Source organism: Thunnus thynnus, chromosome 1 (genome assembly GCF_963924715.1).
Source record: "Thunnus thynnus chromosome 1, fThuThy2.1, whole genome shotgun sequence".
In the NCBI taxonomy this organism is placed as follows: Eukaryota; Metazoa; Chordata; class Actinopteri; order Scombriformes; family Scombridae; genus Thunnus; species Thunnus thynnus.
The window spans coordinates 5595366-5618039 of NC_089517.1; the positions used below are offsets into that span (position 1 = coordinate 5595366).

General features: G+C 38.2%; 2 protein-coding genes and 1 long non-coding RNA gene across 5 annotated transcripts in view; 2 read left to right on the forward strand and 1 right to left on the reverse strand.

The window, feature by feature from the left end:
* The first annotated feature begins 9860 nt into the window (after nucleotides 1-9860).
* cartl (cocaine- and amphetamine-regulated transcript-like) lies at nucleotides 9861-12743 on the forward strand. Of its 2 annotated transcripts, XM_067598827.1 has the most exons (4): nucleotides 9861-10050; nucleotides 10172-10504; nucleotides 11659-11736; nucleotides 12397-12743. In XM_067598827.1, the coding sequence occupies exons 2-4, from the start codon at nucleotides 10367-10369 to the stop codon at nucleotides 12502-12504; spliced, it is 324 nt and encodes a 107-aa protein (XP_067454928.1). In that variant the 5' UTR covers nucleotides 9861-10050; nucleotides 10172-10366; the 3' UTR covers nucleotides 12505-12743. The 2 variants fall into 2 exon arrangements, with proteins under 2 accessions (XP_067454928.1, XP_067454919.1); XM_067598818.1 differs by having other exon boundaries at nucleotides 9861-10504.
* Nucleotides 12744-17230: 4487 nt separating this feature from the next.
* LOC137197070 (uncharacterized) lies at nucleotides 17231-20586 on the reverse strand. 2 transcript variants are annotated; one of them, XR_010931351.1, is made up of 2 exons: nucleotides 19117-20586; nucleotides 17231-17579 (listed from the first exon to the last, which is right to left on the reverse strand). It is a non-coding gene; the product is annotated as an uncharacterized lncRNA (long non-coding RNA). The 2 variants fall into 2 exon arrangements; XR_010931352.1 differs by lacking the exon at nucleotides 19117-20586 and adding an exon at nucleotides 18441-19104.
* The window catches only part of iqgap1 (IQ motif containing GTPase activating protein 1), a 50634-nt gene continuing 46096 nt past the window's right edge, over nucleotides 18137-22674 (forward strand). The window contains exons 1-2 of the mRNA XM_067610094.1: nucleotides 18137-18414; nucleotides 20597-20699. Coding sequence (XP_067466195.1) covers nucleotides 18369-18414; nucleotides 20597-20699 — 149 coding nt within the window. The 5' untranslated portion in view covers nucleotides 18137-18368. The remainder of the gene's footprint in view (nucleotides 18415-20596; nucleotides 20700-22674) is intronic.

Below are 22674 nucleotides of genomic sequence, written 5' to 3' on the forward strand. Positions count from 1 at the left end.
GATTAATTTTCTTCTAAGCACATTAAAGCAGATATAATCAATATTTTTATAATAACATGTAATGTCACAGAGGCGTGGCTTGCAGTGATTGACCTATATAGATTATCAGTGACTCTGCAGCTTCACGGAGCTTTATAACGAGTTTCAGCTCATTGTTTATCTGTCCAGCTGCAACTTTACTGTTTTGGTTCACTCTCAGCACTCTCATAGCATCATTTTCGGCAGCAGCAATCAGCTGTTTTCAGAGACAAAGCTCTAAAAAGCCACTGTATACTACCTGCTCAGCACCAAACAGCAAACAGACACAGTTAGCTGTAGACTAGCTGGTGAACATTGTGGAGCATTTAGCAGCTGAAGAGCCAGATATTTCCCTCAGGAGTTGGTGGAGAGCAAAAACAGAAGCCAAAAAGAGAGTGAATATTAGACTCACATTCACCAGGTGGACAGAAACACGACTCCAAATGAATGATAATGTTGCTCCGTAACTGCTGGATGTGGAAATAAGCAACTGTTTGCTAACAAGTTCAACATATCAACTTATAAATGTGATATGTCAGTGTTGTGTTCACTACTTCTTTCTGCTGCCCCCTGATGGCCAAAATAAATAAATAAATAAATCAGTTAATGCAGGTTTTTTAGGACTTTCTAATCCATGCTGAAAAAATAAAATAACGGATCATGTGATATGATTAAAAGCACTGGAACAGCCACTAAATGGACTCTGTGGTGAGACTGTGCTCTTAATTTTAAATATTACCAAGCACAATATGATAAAGTAGTGAAGGCTGCAATGATAACTACCACAAATGTGAGGATTTTCTTTCATATTGTTGTTTCATCTGTTACCAGATTTGTCAGATACAAACACTGTGGCTAAGATAATATATCTAAGACGTCACTCTAAACTAAACAAGTTGTGGCAGTCGGCCTACAAGAGGTAGATTTCTTCAATCACAGATTAGGCTTTAAACTAGTTACATGTGATTCAAATCCCTGAGTAAAATACAGGAGCAAACACTGACTGCTGAGACCCTTCACTGACACACAGAGACAGAGAGAGACAGAGAGAAACTAATTGGTGAAATCACCTGCTGAAGTGTTTGAGTGGAGTGAAGAACCTCCCAGTACGTGACAGTTTCAGACGTTTGTTTCAGCAGAACCCTGCTGGTTTTCTGTCCAGCTTTCCTTTCACCTGCTGGACCAGGTGACAGCCAACTACTGATTACATGATTAGATGGAGAACCAACAGGATGCCACACTGAAGGATGTAACACGTCTCAGTGGATATTTATGAAGAAACAGCGCCATCTTCTGATAGCAACCACAGAGGTTTGGTGGTTTTTTCAGTGAGTGTGTTTACATGTGCAGAAGTATCCTGGTTATGATTAGGTTTTTAGAGTTTGTGTTGCACATGTGGTTTCAGAAAACTGGTTAAAGCCTTATCCCTCTTTCAAGAAACCTGGAGGACTCCAATAGAAACCAGGGTACTGTGGCGTGTAAACACTTTATTCAGGTTTCTGAACATTCTCTGTTGGTAGAGAAATGAGACACAACTGGACGCAGATGATCAGAAGCCTGGATACTGTTAAAATCATGTACAGGGATATGATTAACCAGGTTTTTCATGTTCTCCTGAATAAGATCAAAACCAAGATAAGACTCAAAACCGGGATAAAGTGCGTGACAACACACTCATGACATTTTATTTACATTTCCATCGGTTTCAACTTCACCTGGCTGAATGAAGGAGGCTCTTTAAGAGGAGCATCTGAGCTCATCTGGCGCTCGTTCCATCAAATAAATAAACTTCATTACCGTAATGTAATTAGTGTGACTGTAGATAAGCCGGTTGACCAATAGTCTGCAGCTCTGGTGCAGGAAGATGCTTTGCCTTGAAAGCAATAAAGCAAGAAATGTGTCTGATGTTGATCACAGTCAAATCTAGAAAACTCACTACCACAATGTCATGATGATGATAGCTCATTATGGACATTTTCAATATTTAGAAATAAAGAAACATGCTGGAAAACAGTAAAATTACTGCATGTGGCACTCATCCTCACATTTCCTCAGCTCCTCAGATTCAAATAAAGACTTTATGTCGTATGGAATTGGGACACAACGTTTGTCATATTGGAATTTGGTTGAAATTACTCTTTAAAGATTAACTTTTGACTTCCCGATCCCTCTGAAGTGAGTTTAGACTGACAGCCTTTGCTCTTCTGTTTCATTATTCTGTAATCTTGTCCAGAGGAATCTCATTAACATCCAGCCCATACAGTGCCCCCCCCCCGACCCCCGCAGGTCATTGAAATCCCAATAAAACTATTTGCGATCTGAGTGGTGCATTTGGGAACTTTGAGTAATTGCATCTTCATTCATGTTCATGGCTCTTAATGCGACGAGCGTCCATCCATAAACACACGCAACCAAAATGTATCCAGTAAGATCTAAAGATGAAAATTAAGGTTAGATGCCTTGAGTTACATTTGAATTACATCTCAATCTAATGGATTTTCATTTATGCCACTGTGTTAGCTCAATACTCAAACCATTCATATTGAAAATACAGAACCCAATTACATATTTTGCCCAGAGATATTTGCATGATGGATCCTTTTCATAAACTTTACAGCTCCCAGTGTCTGAATGGAATCGCTGTTAGATTTTCAGAATATCTGCAGTGTTTATAAGATTTATAGACACATAGAGTCCAAATTTTACATTTTTAAGGTTCAGTGGTTAATGGACCCATTACGGTGTTATTATCTGAGCGGAAACACCTCTGAATCAGTATTTAGAGCTCTTTGCAGAACATCATCAGCTGTAAACTTCAGGTTTCACAAACTGACAACCAAAAAGGTGGCTGAATAAACATAATTACATCCATATCACTTTATCAGTAGTGGGCAACAATAACAAGCATAACAGGCCTATATCTGAGTTTGACCGAAAGGCCAAAATCCTGTCCATCTGAAGTTAAACTGCTTTTTTTGTTTGACTGAGCGAACCTGAAGAAGCTACGGCGAAATGCATTGTTTGCTCTTAATAAATAAAGTCACAGTAAAGTCATTACAGTGTGTGGTGGTTCATTTTGATTTTCACCTTATATGTTCCTGCGACTGACCAGCACCTGACTGAAAATACTGGCTGTGCATGGGGAGTTCTGTCCTTTGCTTTTTTTGTTTGTTTATTTGTTTGTTTTGTTGGGTTTTTTTGGTCTACTACAGCAACATTTGTGCTCTGCAAGTCACTTGTCCTGTGTTTTCCTTTGAAAAAAAAAAAAAACAGTAGGCGAAAGGGAGAAATTAATATTTTCAATTCTTTGATTTCATGATGGTGCCCCCTAATTTTACATTATGATGATGAAATATCGTTCTGCTATCCTCTTATAGCTGGAGTCCTTATTTTGATACAGCAAATCTAATCTTTTCATAAAGCAATAATGTGTCACTCTATCATAGGCAGGTCACACTGAGCCTGATTGCATCCTGCTACACAACACAAGAACCACAGACTCTGAACAACAACCCACATTAGCTTTCCTGCTAAAGTCTCCTTCTTATCTAACTTACAAACATGAACACACGTCTTGTCCTGCAGCTTAGCTCGTTGAACGAGCCACCAAACAAACAGTCATCAGGGAAAAGTGCACCGCTAATGTCAGTTAGCAAGCTAGGTAGCTAACTAGCTGCTCAGCTGCAGCACATTAAACAGCATGTAAACATACCAGAAAATGTCACTTCAGACCCTTTAGATGCTGGTTTGGTCGTTGCTCTTCAAAATCCCCGTTAGCGACATGCTGACTTGTAGCTACAGCAGTTTGTTTACTTTGCCGACTCTTAGCCTGCCAGCTGCTGTCGACCAAACACAAACATATGTTGTTTTTATCATTTATGCTTCACTATCTAGTGTTACAATAGAAGCCATAAAAGTGGATACCACTAGTGTTGCCAACACATTACATGTAAACATTTATTATCTTCCTGTATGAGTCATGCATCAACTCCACCATTTATCAGCCAACAACAAAGTATTTTTTGTATTGAAAGACTCTTTTCACTGAGGATTATAATAATAATAATAAATAAACTTTATTCATACAGCACTTTTCAAAATGAAGTTACAAAGTGCCTTACATGATTGAACCAGGATTAAAACATTTTGGCAAAAATAAGACCAAACAATTAAAAAAAATAATAAAGTAAAATAAAAATGACTAAAATACCCAGCAATAATGTCAAAACAATTATAATAATAAAGCAGATAAAGAATCTCGGAGAAAAAAGCAGAATGTATTATTTCCTTAATAAAAAAGCCTTTTATAAAGGCTTTAAAAAGAGGGAAATTTGATTTAAAAGACCTGCAGCATTGTGATAAAATGTGTTGAGTAAAATAATTAGTTTGCTGTACGGTGGCACTGGTGCAATGGTGCATCACTAATCGCATTACAACATTAACAAAAGGAGAACCCTATCACATAGGATGTTAATTGGTACATCAGTGTAATTAAATTATTCCATGCAATGCACATGATCCTACAAAGAATGTCACCGCTGTAAAAGACGTTAATCATGTTTTGAAGTTCAGCTTCAGTCGCCGTCACGTTACAGTACACTGGGCTGATATTGAGTTATTTAGCTGGTTAGTTATTTTGTTTGTTTCATTTTAATTAATTTTCCTTAAAGGCTGCAACTAACTATTATTTTCATTATCGATTGATCTATCAATTATTTTCACAATGAATCCATGAAAAATGACAATCACAATATCACACAGCATAAGGTAACATCATCCAGTGGCTTGATGCCTCTGACAAAGTCTGAAACCCTCAAAATATTCAATATACAATAACATAAGACCAGAGAAAAGCAACACATTATTGCATTTAAGAACCTGGAACCATCGGATATTTTGGCATTTTTGCTTGAAAAATGACATGATTAAACAATCATGTCATGTAAAACACTTGTCCCATCCTACATGGAATTACAAAACAATTTGTATGTCAAAAATTAATAATATAGTAAGACATCTAAGATAAACCAAAGAAAAACATAAATCATATAAGACAGAAACTGCTTTTAAAACAACAACTTTTTTCTCCTCATCTTCCAGGCTTTGCAAAAGCAATTTGCTGTAGTTTGACCTTGGTTTAAGAACTCTGATCAATAATCAAGTGTAGAGATGCTCTGTTCTTTTTCACCAATATTTGCTCAACACTGGCTTATTGTTTATCCCCCATAATCAGGTAAGAGTGTTGAGTCATTATGCTGTTAAAGCAGAAACCGCAGTTCATTTTGGGATTTACCAAATCTCTAATCGACCATAAGTGTGAATGAATATAGTCAGACTGGAGGGCAATAGCCAGAAACATCAGTCATACAGCTCCATTTCATCACAGGGTTAAAGGTTAACAGCTGACCCTCCAAACATTACCTCTGGGCAGTCACTAAATGACTCTTTCATGTCTGTCTGTCTGTCTGTCTCTGTTGGGCTTCACATTAGAGAGGTTGTAAACGAAGCACTGTAAGGTCTGGACCAGTAATTGCTCCATTCATCTCTGTATCTCCTGGGCAACATAAAAACATGCTGTCTGTCTGGAGTAGTGACAAAGGATTCCTCCGATAATCAATATCAACCTGAAAACCCCTCTTATTCACTAAAATTCAAATATTCAGCTGTATGTGAATGGGCCGACACTATTGAAATGTCACTATTATCCAACTACTCTGTTCTGAAAGTTTCATTTTTTAGTTTCCGTTCTGTTATTTGCATTGAGCTGCCAAACTAAGCTTCTAACACAACTGACAAACACCAGGTGCCTTTTGAAGCTATTTTCCATATTTTACTTTTTCCATATATGCAAATACAATGTTATGTTTCAGAAACATTTTAGCTGTGCTCTGGATGGCAATATTGTTCTTTTCATCAGTCCACCACTTTAGTCCAGACTGAAATATCTATTGGATGGATTGCTGTAAATCTTGTGCAGACATTCATGGTTTCCAGAGGATGAATCCTGATACTCCCTGTCAGCCAGTCATAGTATGAAGTTGCTAAAAGTAGCTAATGTTTCATTATCATCTACAGGTAGCTTCTGTTAAGAGCTAACGTGGGGATGTTAATTGTTTTAACTGAACCACCTGGTCTGCACAAGTGTGTTAAAAATGGTTTAAGACAAGGGGGAACCCCAAAATTTCCAGAAGCCATTGATAGCACGGGAGAAGGGTGTAGTTATTGGATTTGCCACCATGGAAGAAATGCAGGAGACTCTGGACACCGTGACAAAAGATGACAACAGGAAATGTTTCCAGGAAAGGGAGAAACACAAGTGTATCACATCTCAAGGAGAGTAATTTGAAGGGGATTAGAAATGTACTACTGAAAGATGTATAATAGAACATAACTGCAAAAGATAAATGAGTAAGTAGTGTTGGTTATTCAGTATACACATTCACATTCTGTTTCACTTTTAATCACATCTGGCACCCATAATTTGAAGATAGAGTCTAAAGTTTGGTACATTATCACCGCAGCTTGATTAGATCATGTTACCTGGATGCAGGCGGGAAACAGTCTCTCCGCTCTATGTGACAGCTGTTTGCATGAACACAGGAGCTCATTGTGGCTTTCAGCACGCTGGCACCAATACAGAGAGCTCAGGTGAGCTGCAGTGTCTGCATGTCAGAAGAGAAAAGAGTCCGTTTGGTTTATCAGATTCAGACTTTGGAAGACTTTGGTCCACATGTAAATATATATATAAACATTGTATGTTAGTATCAAAGTTAGGAGCAATTTAACTCTATTGATAGTTTTTTTTTTTTATAGATACAGTATATTTTATATTATTATGTACTCAGACATTACATTTAGATGTTATATACACTGTATATATTGGGCCTATTCACATATTAAGTTTTAAAATCTGTTTTGTATACTACCAACTAAATTGTAGGTATTCTATATAATGAATCTCTGAAAATAGAGTAAAACTACATATTTATTTTGACATATAAATATGTTTCACATAATATAGACATATTTGAATGTACTTTATGCATACACATTAATATAATCTGAGTATTAACAGGAATGTGTTTCATAGAATGTGCTTAACAGTGCATGAAATGTAATCACTTATTGAATATGATACCACGCTGCCTTTTTTTCTGCACCTAAAGACATAAACTGACGCAACAAGCAAATAACAAAAAAAAAAAAAGCTTGAGCCAAGCACAATTCAACAATGAAGACACTTTTCATTCACTATTGACTTGTTTTTATTACAGGCTAAATTGCTTCCGGCATTGAGCGAGGGAAATATTACACTGCTGTTTGCCTCCTATCTTCTCCCCAAAGCCAAAAGAGGCTAAAGGACCTTCAAATGAGCTCTTCAGTCTTTTATGGGTCCGCGGATTAAGACTCCCGGGACAAATGAAGAGTACGTATCTGTTGGCTGCAGGCCACATGTGTCGACCAGCCGGATCTGTTCTGCTTTTCAGCGTTTTTTTTTTTTCCTGTTGAGAATAAGGACGGCTTTTGTCACAGCTGGGTGCTTTGCTTTCATTTGTCATACTTTGTGATGAAATACAATGAAAAACACTGTGAATAAACTGTATTTGTTACAAGCTATGGTTAAATATGTGCAGCAATGGGAAGTAAAAATTCAAGAAAGGCTAATTTATAAAATAGTTTTTAGGGTCTTGCAACATTTCAGCTTTGAATCCACCTCCAGAAATGTTTAGTTTTGTTTCTTTGTTTTGCTTTTTTAAATTCATACTGTGGTTACATGAAGCTTTTAAGCGTGTTGCACTTGGCTCCACCTCAAGCAGTGATGACCCAGCATGTGTTTTCCATCAGAAATCCAAAGCAGATATATACCTGCTGATATAATACCTGCTCTGACATTGGTTTAGTGAAACAGCACTTTTCTGGCTTTATGAATGATTTCAAAGTGTTGAATGTATAAAGACTTCAAATAAAAGTCACTGCAGGTGTTGAGATGAGATTTATGCTGTTTTTACCTTTTCAAGGGAGAAAAATAACCTTCTTTGATTTCTTAGCTCTCACTGTAATAAATATGTAATCAAATCCAAAAACTGCGCGTGTTTAAAATTAAGATTGGACTTAGACATCGAACAGTTTTGAAATATCAAAGTTTCACTAGTTAATACTTTCTATATTAATAATGAATGAAATGACTCAGAATTATCACCAAATCTGCAGCTTTTTAGCTTCTTGTAGCTCGTCGTTTTGGTTTTTAGGACAGATTTGCTGCTATTTTCACTGAAAAAACTTTAATAAATACACTGTTCAGTAACCGCCCAGTTCCAAGTGGAAGAAACATTAGAAACTAGCTGGGAAAGAAAACTGCAGCTAAAGAGCTAAATATTTTCATCAGGCGAAGGGGAATATTGGGCTTTGGACATTCATCAGGTGCTGGATGTTTAAATAGGCAACTGTTTGCTAACATGTTAACTATAACAACTTTAAGAGATATATATGTCAGTGCTGTGTGTCTGTCAGCTTGTTGTGGAGTTATTCTGCCCCCTAGTGGCCAAAAATTAATGAATGCAGCATTAATTCAGTAATTTCCCTTTATATTATAGCGATTTAGTCAAAAACAAAACAAAGCTCTCAATCTGTAGTAATTATGTATTATGTCACTTGTTTTATAAGAAAAATACAAACATTTTTATAGACCAGTCATTCTTCTGTACAAGTTTTCTCTTTCTGCTTCAAAGAATTCTGGATAAACTTGCAGAGCTTTACCCTGAAAATGAGACTGAATTGTCATATCGATTTCATTTGATTTAATTTTACTATTTGAATCTCTAATCTCTTCAGGGTGTGGAACCAGGGGCCCAGTTTCATGAAAGCTATTTGAACACAAGAGGAAATGATCAATGCTGCAAGTCACACCTTGCATGTTGCACATTTAGTGAAACAGACACCAATCTAGCACCACAGGCTGCTGAGAGGAAAGGTTCTGGTAGAAGTAGAAACTTTAATTATTTCTCCTTTATGACTTTAAAATAGAGAAGAACTTACTTTAGCAGAAGTTTTGTCTGTTCTGACTAGCTGCATAGAATACCTCTTTGACACGGTTGTATAGATCCAGACTTATATATGAGTCTATGGGTTGGGATACAGGCATATGTTTACATATTGTGTATATCAGTTTGTTGTTGTGTGGATATCTGTATGTTTCTGTGTAGCATATGTACCAGCTGTGCAAACAAATCCTCCTCCAGACAATAAAGACTGTATCTGTCTATCTGCTGTACATGTATAGTAATGGTTTTCTCAAAGATTTTGATTAGAGGGAGATTAATGATTAGATGGATGAATTATCAGGGTTTGTGTTTCCAGGCCGATAGCTGCTTATTGATGCAGTTTGCAGCTCTCACACATGTTTTCAGGTAGTCTGAAGGTCAAATATGTCTCCTGTTGGGATTTTGAGAGGATATATTCATATATATTTAACTATGAAACTGAATCCTTTAATTTTTCAATTTAAAACACAATTACTTTACACATAAAAAATGATGTAATTAAGATATTTTTAATGGAATAATCAGAATATTAAGGGATTAATTCATGGGTTGGTGTTTTAATGGGGGTTTCTGCACCGTTTAATGAGTTTTAAGGGGTAAAAACCTCTTAAAATTGACTAAATAGCATTAAAGACATTGTTTAATTAACCTGCCATGAAATCATATGGTCAGGTAATCAGCTTTTATTACATTAATACTGATGTAATTAAGGTATTTCAGCGAGATAATCAGATAATTAATGGATTAATTCAGGATTAATTCATAGATTGTAACAAATTATGGTCTTTTAATTGGTTTTTGGAGTTTTAAGGGATAAAAACATCTTCAAATCGACTGAATAACATTGAAACATTCCTTTAATTACCTGCCAGGAAATCATGTGACCAGGTAATCAGCTCACCTGCGTGCACTACAAATATTTCCTGTGATTTTACGTCTGCATAAGTGCTGAGTTCCTGGCGGTTTGAATACACCACAAAACAAATACGTGGTGGGTTTAATCTTGATTTATTCCTGTTTTCTAACTGCAAATACAATTTTAAAGAAAAGTTGGTGTTTATCCTCCAACCATCCATCCATCCCTGCCTGCCCCCTGTACATTAATCCTGCAGTGGCCTTTCGGGCGGAGCTACGTCTCAGTATAAGAGGGAGGAGAAGGTCCGGTGGGTGGAGGGAGAGTCTTCTGTGGACCTGCTGTGAACCTCTGCTCCTTCAGTCCTGCTCTCTTGCCTCTCTCCTCCCTGGACCTCCGCCCTCCACCCTCCTCCTCCTCCTCCTCTTCCTCCTCCTCCACCGGAACCAGCACCATGGACAGCTCCGGGCTGCTCCGCGGGCTGCTGTTTGTCGGCCTGCTGTCCGTCCTGTGTGACGGCCAGACGTCCCAGGAAGTCTCCGCCGAGGACTTTGGAGTGGAGAAACCTGAACCAGCAGCAGACAGAGACCTGGTCAGTATCTGCAGACTTCTGACAGAAATGTCTTTGTGGAAGATCCTTAATGATACAGGATCACTTTTCACAAATTTGGGAAACATTGGGAACCTTTCATTTGCAGATGTAATGATGCATTAGAAAAAGTCTGTAGATCTTAATTATGTTCAGATTATTTTCTACTGTTGGTCCACCACTGTAGGTGCAGAGAAGAAAGAAAAAACTTTGAACAAACAACACTTCAAAACATGTCAACATATTTCAAATGTCTTTAACTCAGTTTAGTAGAAAACATTGAACAGAATTTAGAGAAAAAATTTAAAATAATCCAAGAGACATTCTACAAACTTCAGCATACAAATTAGTCAAACTGAATTTGGTTTTATTGGTCTTTAAAACAACAATAAATCTGTGCTTTTTCTTAAAATATTCTTTATTTTTCTTTTATAAGTGTGTCATAATTATCAAAGGGAAGTCAGAGTTTATTCACCTTTTTTCCAACACTGATTAACTTTTTAAACTCATCATTAATTAAACATCATTAATTAAACTATAAACTTGAGTCATTTGCAACAATACATTTTTAGGACATTTTCCAGACAAAATGGGTTAAGTACTCCTCATTATATCTGGGTTTGAACCTAGTTGTTAGTTTGCAAAACATCTTAAATTAAAACAACTTAGATTCTTAACCATTCTTCCAGTGACAGAAGAAACGTACTTTCCAGTGTGTAGTTTTGTGTGTCAAACTAGATATTATCATATGAGATACTGTCTTAAAAACAGTGAAATGACTCCACCTAATTTGAAAAACTTAAACAAATGTCCTAAGAATAACCAGCAGCTACTATCAGGAAACTGTTAGGAACATTTCCTGGAAATTAGTAGGATCATAATACTTAATAATACTTAATGTCGGGTTGAATTTTGGGGGAAAGTGTATAAAAATGTTGTACAAGATATTTAGAATATTCACTTTGATTGCAAATGTGGATATGAGGTAAGAATATATATGTGATTCTCTTGTACTGTGTGGGAAATGGTTTTTATACATTTAAAGAACTTTAATTGGAAATTCAAGGAGATATTTAAGAGTTTAAAAGGTTAACGGTTGGGCAACTTTTGATCTACAGGATTAATATGTTTTGTTTTTGTAATTCATTGCTGAGCAGATCGAAGCGCTGGAGGCTCTGCTGGGCAGGATGCACAATCGCATTTCCTCCACTGAGAAAAGAGGGAGCATCCCACTGGTAACTCCTCTTTATTTATTACTGTATATTGATGTTGTAACTCTAAATGCACCTTTACATTATTCCCTGTAATGACAAGCAGAGTGTGATTTGTTTGACAACGCTCAGTCATTGTATTTCGTGCATCGCTCCACTGCTGTTTAATTAAAGCAGTTAGAAAGAGATACCTGCCACTAATTAAAAGATAACAAGAAAATGCCAACAACAGTCTTTCACTCAGAGCAATTACAGACTAATCAAGATTGCTGCCCAAATTCCAATTAGCTGAAAGAGAGAAGCTTAAAAGCAACAAAAACCTCTCAGTCTTCATGTCTCCTCGGAGAAAATAAATCACTAAGAAACAAAACACAATCAGTCTGTTACCTACAGGCCTAATTTGAGCTAATGAACAGAGTTTAATTATTTCACCAATAAATGCCGGGACGATTAGCATCCCTCTCTCATTTTCTTTCTCACCCTCTCTGTTAAATAAATCAGATAGAATTAGCAGAAACAGTAGAGCATTAATCAAAACAAATTAATTAAAGTAAAGGCCTGTGTCTGTATTCACTCCAGGTGCCAAACGTCATTGACATTTTTGCAATTTTAAGGATCTGCATATATGTGAGTGACCTCTCTTTCTCTCTCTGTGCCCCCCCCCTCCCTCCCCCCCCTCCTCAGTGTGGGATGGGCGACCGCTGTGCCATGAAGTTCGGGCCTCGCATCGGGAAGCTCTGCGACTGCGGCAGAGGAGCCAACTGCAACTCCTACCTGCTCAAGTGCATCTAAAATCCACTGAAGCGTTCTTTATTTTCTTTCTCACAAACACAGCATCACTTCCGCAGACCCACACGAACCCTGAATCTCATCTAACCGTCTTTGATATCATCATTCATATCCGTTATGTATTGTTGTCGTTCTGGCAGTTGTCGCCTGAGGAAAAGCATGGGTTTTGTATTACTGACATTATCGGTTATATACTGTAGCATGTAAATGTTTCATGTTCAATAAACAGATTTATCAACATATCTGTTTGCTATTTTATTTACTTACTCATAGTTGTGTGGGATTTCTGGGTTCATGTCAAATTTTGCAGCTATATAGTCACATGCTAACACATAACACATGCTCTCAGCTGTTAACTGGAATCGTACTGAACTTATTTTGTCCATACTGGAGCTTTAGGCTGCTGGTGTTGCAGTGGGGGATCCTCACTAAATTATAATGGGATCACATAATGGTTTGACTTGGCAGGAAACAGAGATACATGCAAAAACATCCCTTAAAACAACAACAACAACAACAAAAACAGTTTGATACTTTGCAAATATGATTTTAGGATATGAGCAGTTTGTGTCAAGTTGTACATCATGACATCATTTCTCCCCAAACACACCTGCCAACAAGTGTTTAACATGCTAAAACTTAATTTCACATGCAAACAGACAACTAACGAGTGAAAACAGAATTTTCACATTGGAAATGAGTCACGTCAGCACGCACGCTGACTTCATGCACTTTCACATGTGACCTCTTATGCAAAGGTTGTTTGCATAATTTTTGTTTGTGTAGCACGTACGACGGTATACAGGAAGTGTGTTCGGCTGGGAAACAGTTCTGTGCAAATGAGAGCTTTTCAGTGACGATACTCCTGCACACACGTCCGTAATACATCAACACTGGTTTTTGTTCTCCACACAAGGTCATTCAGTGTGGTTTCACATGACTATTAGGTCACTGAGGACCATTAACATGAAAACTGTTCTAGTTTGTTCTTTTATGACACCATGGATCTTCTCTTCTGATTGAAAGTCAGAGTTTCTAAACTGGCCAATAGGATCACAACCCTGAAAGTATATAAACTTACACTTTGTACTTTTATCTGTATAGTGCAGCTGTCCAGCCCTGACATACAGTACATAACCTGCACCAGCACACAGAGCATTGGTTTTGGTGTAAGAATGAAAACATAAAACATTTTTGTAATATAAAACCACAATTTAAACATCACCATAATGTGGATTTTCTTTAGATTATTTAAGATACAGATGACCACCTGTCAGACTGACACACGTAATGTAATGTAATGTCATGTAATGTAAATCCAGGCGATAGACGGAGGTCACTCTGACGAGGCTTTAGATTAAAACTCATACAGATGATTTTGGTGTGTAATCTCACGCTGTGTCGAATACGTCTGTATGAGAGTAAACAAACAAACACACTCTCTAAAAGTGGAATTGATTTTGTTGCCTTGTGTTCTTTGCCTTTTGACAGTTTTAAATAACTCACTGGAGGCTGCAGACTCGACTCTCCACCGACCACCAATCATATCAGCCGGCGTGGTAACAGCTGACATCAGTTACAGTTTACAATAAATGCTCCTCAGTCAGCAGCACAAAAACACTGACTGTGATACTATAAGCATCAACAGATATGAAATACATTTAAATAAAATGTAAATATAATTTTGATACACAGTCTTTCTGGTTCAGGGAGAAATGTGTAATTTTTACTACATTTATCTTACAGCTGTAGTTGGTTACTGTGTGAATTAAAATTTTACATCCAACATGAGGTAAAATTATAAAACAACACAAGTTGTCAGGAAACATCTTGTATCTTCAAACTTTTCAAGAACTCAGCAGCTTCAGATCAGTCGATTCAGAGATAATTAATTGCCAATAACATACAGAATATATACTAAACTCTGGTTCCAGCTGCTGAAATGTGAATAATTTCTGGTTTCTTTAGTCTTCTGCGATAATAAATGGAATATCTTTGGGTTGTGGACTGTTGCTCAGGGAGACATTAATGAGACATTTTGCACTTTGGACCTTGGGACTCATCTATTAATCAAGAAAATAATCGATGATGAAGATAAATGATAGTTGCAGCCCTGTTTCAAACAAAAAGACATTTTAGAGATGTTCTCAGTCTGCAGTGGAGTCTGAAAATACCCAGAACTGGAGGCTCACTTGTTATTCTATAAAGGTTATATTAACAAACTCAAATGAACATTTCAGTACTTTTCTTATAGCATCATGACATTAAGTCTTTTTCTTACTTAATTACAGCTCTGAGTGCAGAGTACTTTGTGTCAAATATGGTATCAGTAACATCTGAAGTCTTCTGTTGACAAGGACAATAAAAGTCTCATAAACTCATTATTAAATAAAAGACGTATTATAAGACATTAAGGGAGATTACTGGGATATTATCCATACAAAACCTAAACTACAATGACAAAAAGAACGTGTAGTTACAGATGAAGCTGATTATCTAACCAGCACAACTTTGTCTTTTCTACATTCATTATTTTCTAAGTTCTTCTTTTGTCCTCACAGCTCATCCTGATGAAGCTGTAACAGCTGTGACTATTAACACCGTCAATAAAGATGTGTCCCTGTGGAGAAAAAGACAACACTCATCTGTTTCACACCTTCACATATCGATTTACAGTGCAGCTTGAAAACACATGATACACTGCTCAGAGCGGTGTGTGTGTGTGTGTGTGTGTGTGTGTGTGTGTGTGTGTGTGTGTGTGTGTGTGTGTGTGTGTGTGTGAGGGAGGAGGCCTTGTTGCCTCGTGTTTCAATTCGGGAGAGGAACAGTTTCTAAAGATGATTATATGCCCATTTTTTTATTCATTTGTTTATTTTCGGGGTTAGTTCTGGTCCAAATGGCATAACAAACCTTTTAACGGCAGGCATTTTGACATCATGACACACCATGTTTATGCTTATTAATACCATAGATGTGGTTAATACCATCAATAATGGCTGCATTCCATCCAGTGTTCCAGTTTCAGGCCCTGGTATCATGCATGCTGGCTCACAAGCATTGCTTCTTTGGGGCACTTATCAAATGTGCTATGACAAGTTCTATTATGTCACCTGAACCAACACAGAACCAGCAGCCGCTGAGAGACATAAAGGACGGACAGGAGGAAAAAAAACATGTTATTTTTTTATAATTTTATATAAAAGCATCCCATGATGAGGCTGTACTCGAACTAAACGCTCACATACGCATGCTAAATTGCTTGAAATGATAAGCTAACATGATGTTTAACGTTTGTAATGTTGGTTTAGCGTGTTAGCATGCAAACGTTTGCCAGTTAGCACTAAAGTACAGCTGACAGGTTGACAGGAATGTTGTGAGCGTTGCAGGTATTTGATCATAAAACAAAAGTCAGGAGATAAAAGTCATTGCGACTCATCCTCTGAGGATCATGAATGTATGAACCAACTTTCACTATAATCCATCTGATGGTTGTGAAGATGTGTCGATAAAGAATCAGAGTCAGTAGGATTCATCGTCTGGGAAGCTTGAATATCTGAACAAAGGTTTGTAACGATCCAAGAAGTAGTTGTTGAAACATCGCAGCACAGTGTCAGTGAAACCTTTGACCTCCTGGTGGCGCTGGAGGAAAGGTCAGCGGATCACTAACGTCATTAGAACATCTTCAGGAGAGTTCAGTATTTTTTTGTGTGTATTTCAAGACAATCCATCTAATAGTTGTTGAGATATTTTACTCTGGACCAAAGTTCAGCATCAATGACTCAAAACATTCAGTTAAGATGAACTCTGACTATTTATACACATAAAGGTCAGTTTACTCGTCATGGTTATTATTACTCAGCATGTGAAAACAGTTTCAGGGCTTTGTCACGTCTGAGGAAATAAACCTCTGATGATTGACATTTTTTTTTAAGAGAAAGCTTGTTTTGAAGCTTCTACAAGGGCTGCGGAGTTTGAAAGACATGTTGGCTGTTTTATGGAATTAAAAGGATTTAGTGTTTTTAGTGTTTTTAGTGTTTTTGGAGTTTGACTCATACTAGACATGAAACGTCTCTGCCTCTGCTGTGTTGAGTTTTCTTCTTTGTGTGTCTCTTAACTTTATGTAAGTGCAATAATAATACGTTACAACGTTCTCAAACTTATATGTTTTCATTACAATCATTTTACATCCATTTTTTTTTTTTAAATGATCTAATTATATATTTTGGTCTAAAAATAGTAACATTTAAATATATTGAAAAATAAAAAAGAAGTAAAAGTACAGTTGTAGCAGTAATCCTGGTGAGAGTAAATGATTGTGATTAACATTCATGATAATTATTTTATTCAGTAAAGTAAAGTAGAGGAACTGTCGTCAGCCAATCAGGTTCCAGGAAGTCGTGACTCTGCGTTTGAACCACAGACACTGATGTGAAAACTACAGTTTCTTTACTATAAAGGAACTGTAGTTTCTTTACTAGCAGGGTTTGAACATTTCATGGTCTTTATCAGCAGACGGAGTTCATCATCATGTGATTTAATTACACATAACTGAGCCAAATCCATCTGCTAATGAAGACTGTGAGATATGAGTGAAAGCCCCAGAAAAAGCGAGTAGAACATGAGTTCAGCTTATAGACGTTCATGCTCAACGTTTAACAACATTAGTATGAAAAAAATCTGAATGAAAAATGCTTTGAATATTACATTAAAGAGGTCATATAATACCCAGTTTAATATTTTCATTTGCATGGTTTATTAACAAACATTTGCATGTTTTATGGTTAAAACACAGCTGGTTACAGATGTACATACAGTCCTTCTGTCTCACTCAGCCTGAAACCTTTCTGTCTGCTCAGCGTTCCTCTCTTCTGATTGGCTGACTGTTTTCTGAGTGACGCATGTCCAGACCAACCACAGGTAACGGATTGTAGCCTACGGTAGGTAAAACCAGAGCTCTGGGTAAAAGTCACCGGTAAACCACAGCTGAGGATCATGTTTTCCAACCTTTTGGAAGGCTGTGCAATGATATATTTGCCTCCTGACATCCAGCAACTGCGCAGCGTTTCCTCTGAGACTGTCTGTAAAGAAAAACAAATCATTAATAATGTTCAACCGAGGCCTCTGCAGAGAAAATAAATCTTAATAAGAAACTTTTTGACTTAAAGTCGCCCTCTCAGATAAATATACACTTTATCTCCTCTTCATTCTTGCAGAAGAAGTGTCATCAAGTCATTTTAAGAAGCTCCATCAGGTTGTTTTTTATTGTTCTGTGCGTTTGACTGGAAAATAAAATAAATAAAAAACTCCAACAGCATCTCACAATAACTTTTAAACCTACACAAACATTTTCATTTGATCATGAACAACATTATTCTTGCACTGAACTGTGTGTTTGCAGATCTATAAAACCTAAATACTTCTGCAGCTTTTCCCTCATTTTTGTTGTAAACCCTCAGGATCCCCCCCCCCACCCCTCCCCCGTCCCCCCAAAGGGCCCCTGAAGGGCCCCGGACCCCTAGTTTGGGAACCCTCCGCCGTCTCCTGTCTGCAGCGGACAGCAGGAGGCGCTGCGCCTGCAGTCTGACCGCTGGAGGCTGCTGAGCTCTGTTTCCTGAAACGCATACTTCAGGATTAGGAAGAACACACCCAGTGACATCAGTGAGGTTTGAAGAAGAAAAAAGTTTCTACTCAAACTGTGCAGAGGACGAAGAAGAGGGCCGAAAGGTCCTGCCCCGGTTTTCTTTAGGTTTTAAGTTGTTTTTTTTTCCGCTCCGGAGAGTTGAACCGAGCTGTCCGGACTGTGCGTAAAAGTTTTTCTCTGAAGCGAACCGCGGAGCGCAGAGACTCGCGTTTCTCAAGAGAGGAGGATGTCAACTTCAGACGAAGCAGACGGGCTCCGGCCGAGATATGGCTGTAAGTTGAGACTTTTTACTGCTCACCTTGAGATGCCAGACGGGCACAGTGCAGCTCCAGGACCACAGCTGTGCTCCTGTTCATGCAAAACGCCTCCAAACTTAAGGAAAAAAGTGTCATTTATTTATACAAACCGCCCTCAGACAGATCGAGGGTTTATTTCTGACAGCATGGTTACAACCTAATTATGACTTCCGCGTTTTTATAATAATGCATGGCAGAGAGGAGATGAGGGGAGGCCCGCTTTTACACTTTTGCACAACTTTTTTTTTACACTTTGCACACACGATCGTTTTTACAGCGCGTCCGTATTTTAAGCTCTTACACACATTTATTTCTGGCAAACAGTCAAAACAGCAGTGAATCGGTAACATTTAGCCATTTGAGGGTTTATTTCTTCATTTAACCTACACATCATATCACCAAACACGGATGTTTTAACTCATTTCTTAATTATTTTGAGTTAAAATGAGAGAAAAGTGTATAAATAATCTCCTCCATCTTTCCTCTGGATTGCACAACAGCACTTTATACTCCTTTATCCATCAAATATGGAAAGCAAGAAGCGGTTTGCTTAGCTGACAGATCGCAATATTTCCTTTTTTGAATGCATATCAGCTGTTAAACAAACCCAGAAACTGGTGCTAAAGAGGACACACACACACACACTCAGTCTCAGTTTTTGTTCAAATCAGGATTTACCTGCTGCCTCTGATCCCATTCAGGCTCCCACCTTTACAAGTGACAGGAGGTTGAAAAGGGGCCTCTTTGTATTGCGCGCCCTCCTGTCCCCATCCCCCCCCCTCCTCCTCCTCTCTATAATTTGGGGGAACGTTTCTCTGCAGGCGGAATCACGGCTCCAACTCTGTGTAATCTCACAGGAATCGCCCCCCCCCCTATTCTCCTCCACTGCATTGTGTTTTGTTTTGCAGTGTATGAATAAACTCTCATTTACAGACAAAGGCATGTCCACATCATACTGTCCCGACAGCCATGAGCCAGATTGTGCTCATGTGTTGACTGGTTACACAGATGACTAATGAATGAGGCTGGTTTCCTGTGTAAAAAAAAAAAAAAAAAAAGCAAAAGCACCTCAGTATGTGGAACCTTGGAGCGGCCAGAGAGCTGCATGGAAACTGGGCAGAGTAATGCAACTAGGGAAAAGCTTCAAATATGTACAAGTATTTGTGTATAAATACTCCAAAATGTGAAATAAAACAGGGCAGCAACTAATAATTATTTTCATTCTCAATTAATCGATTAGTCGTTCGGTCTTTAAAATGTCAGAGAGCTCAAAGCCTGTGATGACGTCTTCAAATGTTTTGTCCACAACTTAAAGATATTCAGTTTACTGTCATACAGAACTAAAGAAACCAGAAAATATTCACATTTGAGAAGCTGGAATCAGTGAATTTGTAAATTTTCCTCCTAAAAAAATGACTCAAAACAATCGATTATCCAAATATTTGGCAACTAAACGATTAATCGACTAATCGTTAAAGCTCTAAAATATATAACATTCATCTAGCGATGCGACGGTCAGTTGATTAATCGATTAGTTGATCAACAGGAAATGAATCAGCAACTATTTTGATGATCAATTAATCATTTTCAGTCATTTTTTACACAGAAACAAACAATTTGCTGGTTGCAGCTTCTTAAATTTGAGGATTTTAAGCAGTTTTAAAGGATTTAAAATGTGTCAAACGTGATATTTAACTGATTATCTTTAGATTTTGGACTGTTGATCACATAAAACAAAGACAAAACAATTAATCCAGAAAATAATTGGCAGATTAATGGACAACAGCCCTACGTTCATTTAGAGCTGCAGCGATTAGTTGATTAATCGTTTAGTCAGTTGACAGAAAATGATTCACCAACTGTTTTGATCATCGATTAATCATTTTGAGTCAAACTTTTCTCCTTAAATGTGAATATTTTCCTCTATCGTATGTGTTCGTGTTCTGGACAAAATGAGACATTTTCTGACATTTTATAGATCAAACAACTAATCAGTTAATCAATAATGAAAGTAATTGTCAGTTGCAGGCCTGCATTCATCATCATTATTCGGCAACAAACAGCAACATTTTTCTTTGATTCATCTCGTCCCTGTTTTTCCGCTGCTGTTTGGACGTGTTGTTAACCGTCGCTGTGTGCGTGTTATTTTGTCCTGCAGCCGTGCTGGATGGCGTGGAGCGACTCACGGCGGAGGAGATGGACGAGCGGCGGCAGCAGAACATGGCCTACGAGTACCTCTGTCACCTGGAGGAGGCTAAAAGGTAAGAGCAGGAAATCAATTCAATCCGCCTGCGAGCGAACTTGCGGCTGAACTTGCGGCGGCGGTGGCGGCGAGTCGAGGAGTGGAAGCAGCAGCCTGTGATTCATCAGTTAGATTTACTGCTTCTTCTCTTCTCTTTGTGTGGAGCCACTGTGAACCAGTTTGTGAACGATGGCGACTGAAATCTCTCACAACTGAGATACGGGACTACAGAGTCCAGTGTAGTGGACATTAGTTTGATTAGTTAATCCCTGCTCAAGCTTGGTGGTGATCAGGTTTTAGTTCCCGCTGACATCTTGGATGAGGCTGGGTAACGTAATAGTTCCTGATTTAAATCATAATTTTGCCAGTTTTAGCTTTGGATGCAAACATCTTGTACACCAGAGTGGATCTGACATCTCCGCATTAGAGTTTCTTTGTCTAATGTCAAGAAAATAATTCAATGTTTCCTCCATCGGTTACATTAATTCAGTCTCAACAGGTGGCCGACTCAGTCTGTAGTGTCACAGCAGCTCCTGGCTTCATGTCAGAGCAGCCATGTCTACAAAGGTTATATTCAGTGGAAGGAAAGCAGCAGCGATGTCTTATTGAGTGTATTGAGTTCAGTATCGGGATAGAAAAAGTTGTTCCTTAGCTCCTGAAGGGTTTTTTTGAGATTGCTGAAGAATGTGAAGTGTTTTTTCCTGGATAAAGAGAGAACAATATCAACGTGAAACATATCAGCAACCTAACAGGAAGAAGGTTTTATAGATTACATTTAAAGTTTGTTGTGTAAAGTCGCAGATTTCAGCTCAAAATGCTGTTTGTTAAAGAGCAGATGAAGAGAAAGTGATTGGAGAACATAACCTGGAAATTATAAAGAAGTAGATCTTACTTACACACAGGTTTACAGTATGTGTGTGTCTCTGTGTGTGTGTGTGTGTGTGTGTGTGTCAGAGGTTGCCTGCGCTCGTTAACAGCCGTGCATGTTTGCATTCAGTGCATTCTGTGGACTCGACCCCAACGCGGGCTCACACATTTAAAAGAGGAAGGATTGTGCGAGACAGGAAGTGACTCAGTCCCTGTTGATTTTGGTATCTCCCACTGTTGCCACAGAAACCCACAGTTGTCATAGCAACGGGTTCCGGTGTGAGTGCTGGCGTCCATGCTGCTACTGCTTAGAGAGAGAGAGCGAGAGAGAGAGAGAGAGAGAGAGAGAGCACGCTCTTGATAAAAAAAAAAGAAAAAGAAAGAAAGAAAGAAAGAAAGAAGTGGTTGTATGGCTGCGGTGTGTGTGTGCGTGTGTGTGTGTGTGTGTGTTTGCTGCCCCACATAACCCCCACCTGCTCTGTTATTATCATCCATCTGTGATGTTCAGGGAATTCCTGGAGTGATTTATGTTTGTTTCTGCGCCCGTTTTCCCTCCACCGGACACTTCTTACCTCGTTTAGTGCTTTGCTTCATCACCCAGAATGCTTTTCAGACACCTGGAGAGAACTTTTTGTCCATATTATGTGCATAAATCAAGAGTTAAGGCCAAAATAAGAGCAAAAAAACCCAATTTTTTTTCCAGTCAAGAAAAAGCAAGACCTCTTCACCTCTCATTTAAGACATGTCATGTGACTGCATTGCATTATGGTCCATTTTTCACCACTGCTGGTGTAGAAACATCTCATCATTTATGCTTCACAGGAATATGAATAACACACAAATACAGAGAAGTCACATTTTCAGCTTCCCGGGTTCCTCATGTTCATGACTCGACTCTTCCTTTTTTTTTTTTAACCCCAACATATCATCATCACCATCATCATCACCATCATCATCATCATCACACAGTGTTTGTTTCGGCTTTTTCCCCAGGAAGCATGTCGGGGTGGAAATGCCGAAGGGGGAGGGGAAGGGGGGGAGAGGAGGGTTGGGTTCGAGTGTAGCTTTGTTGACCAAACATGGTCTTTCACTCGGCACAGTAAGAATAGAAGTTTCACACCTCACGA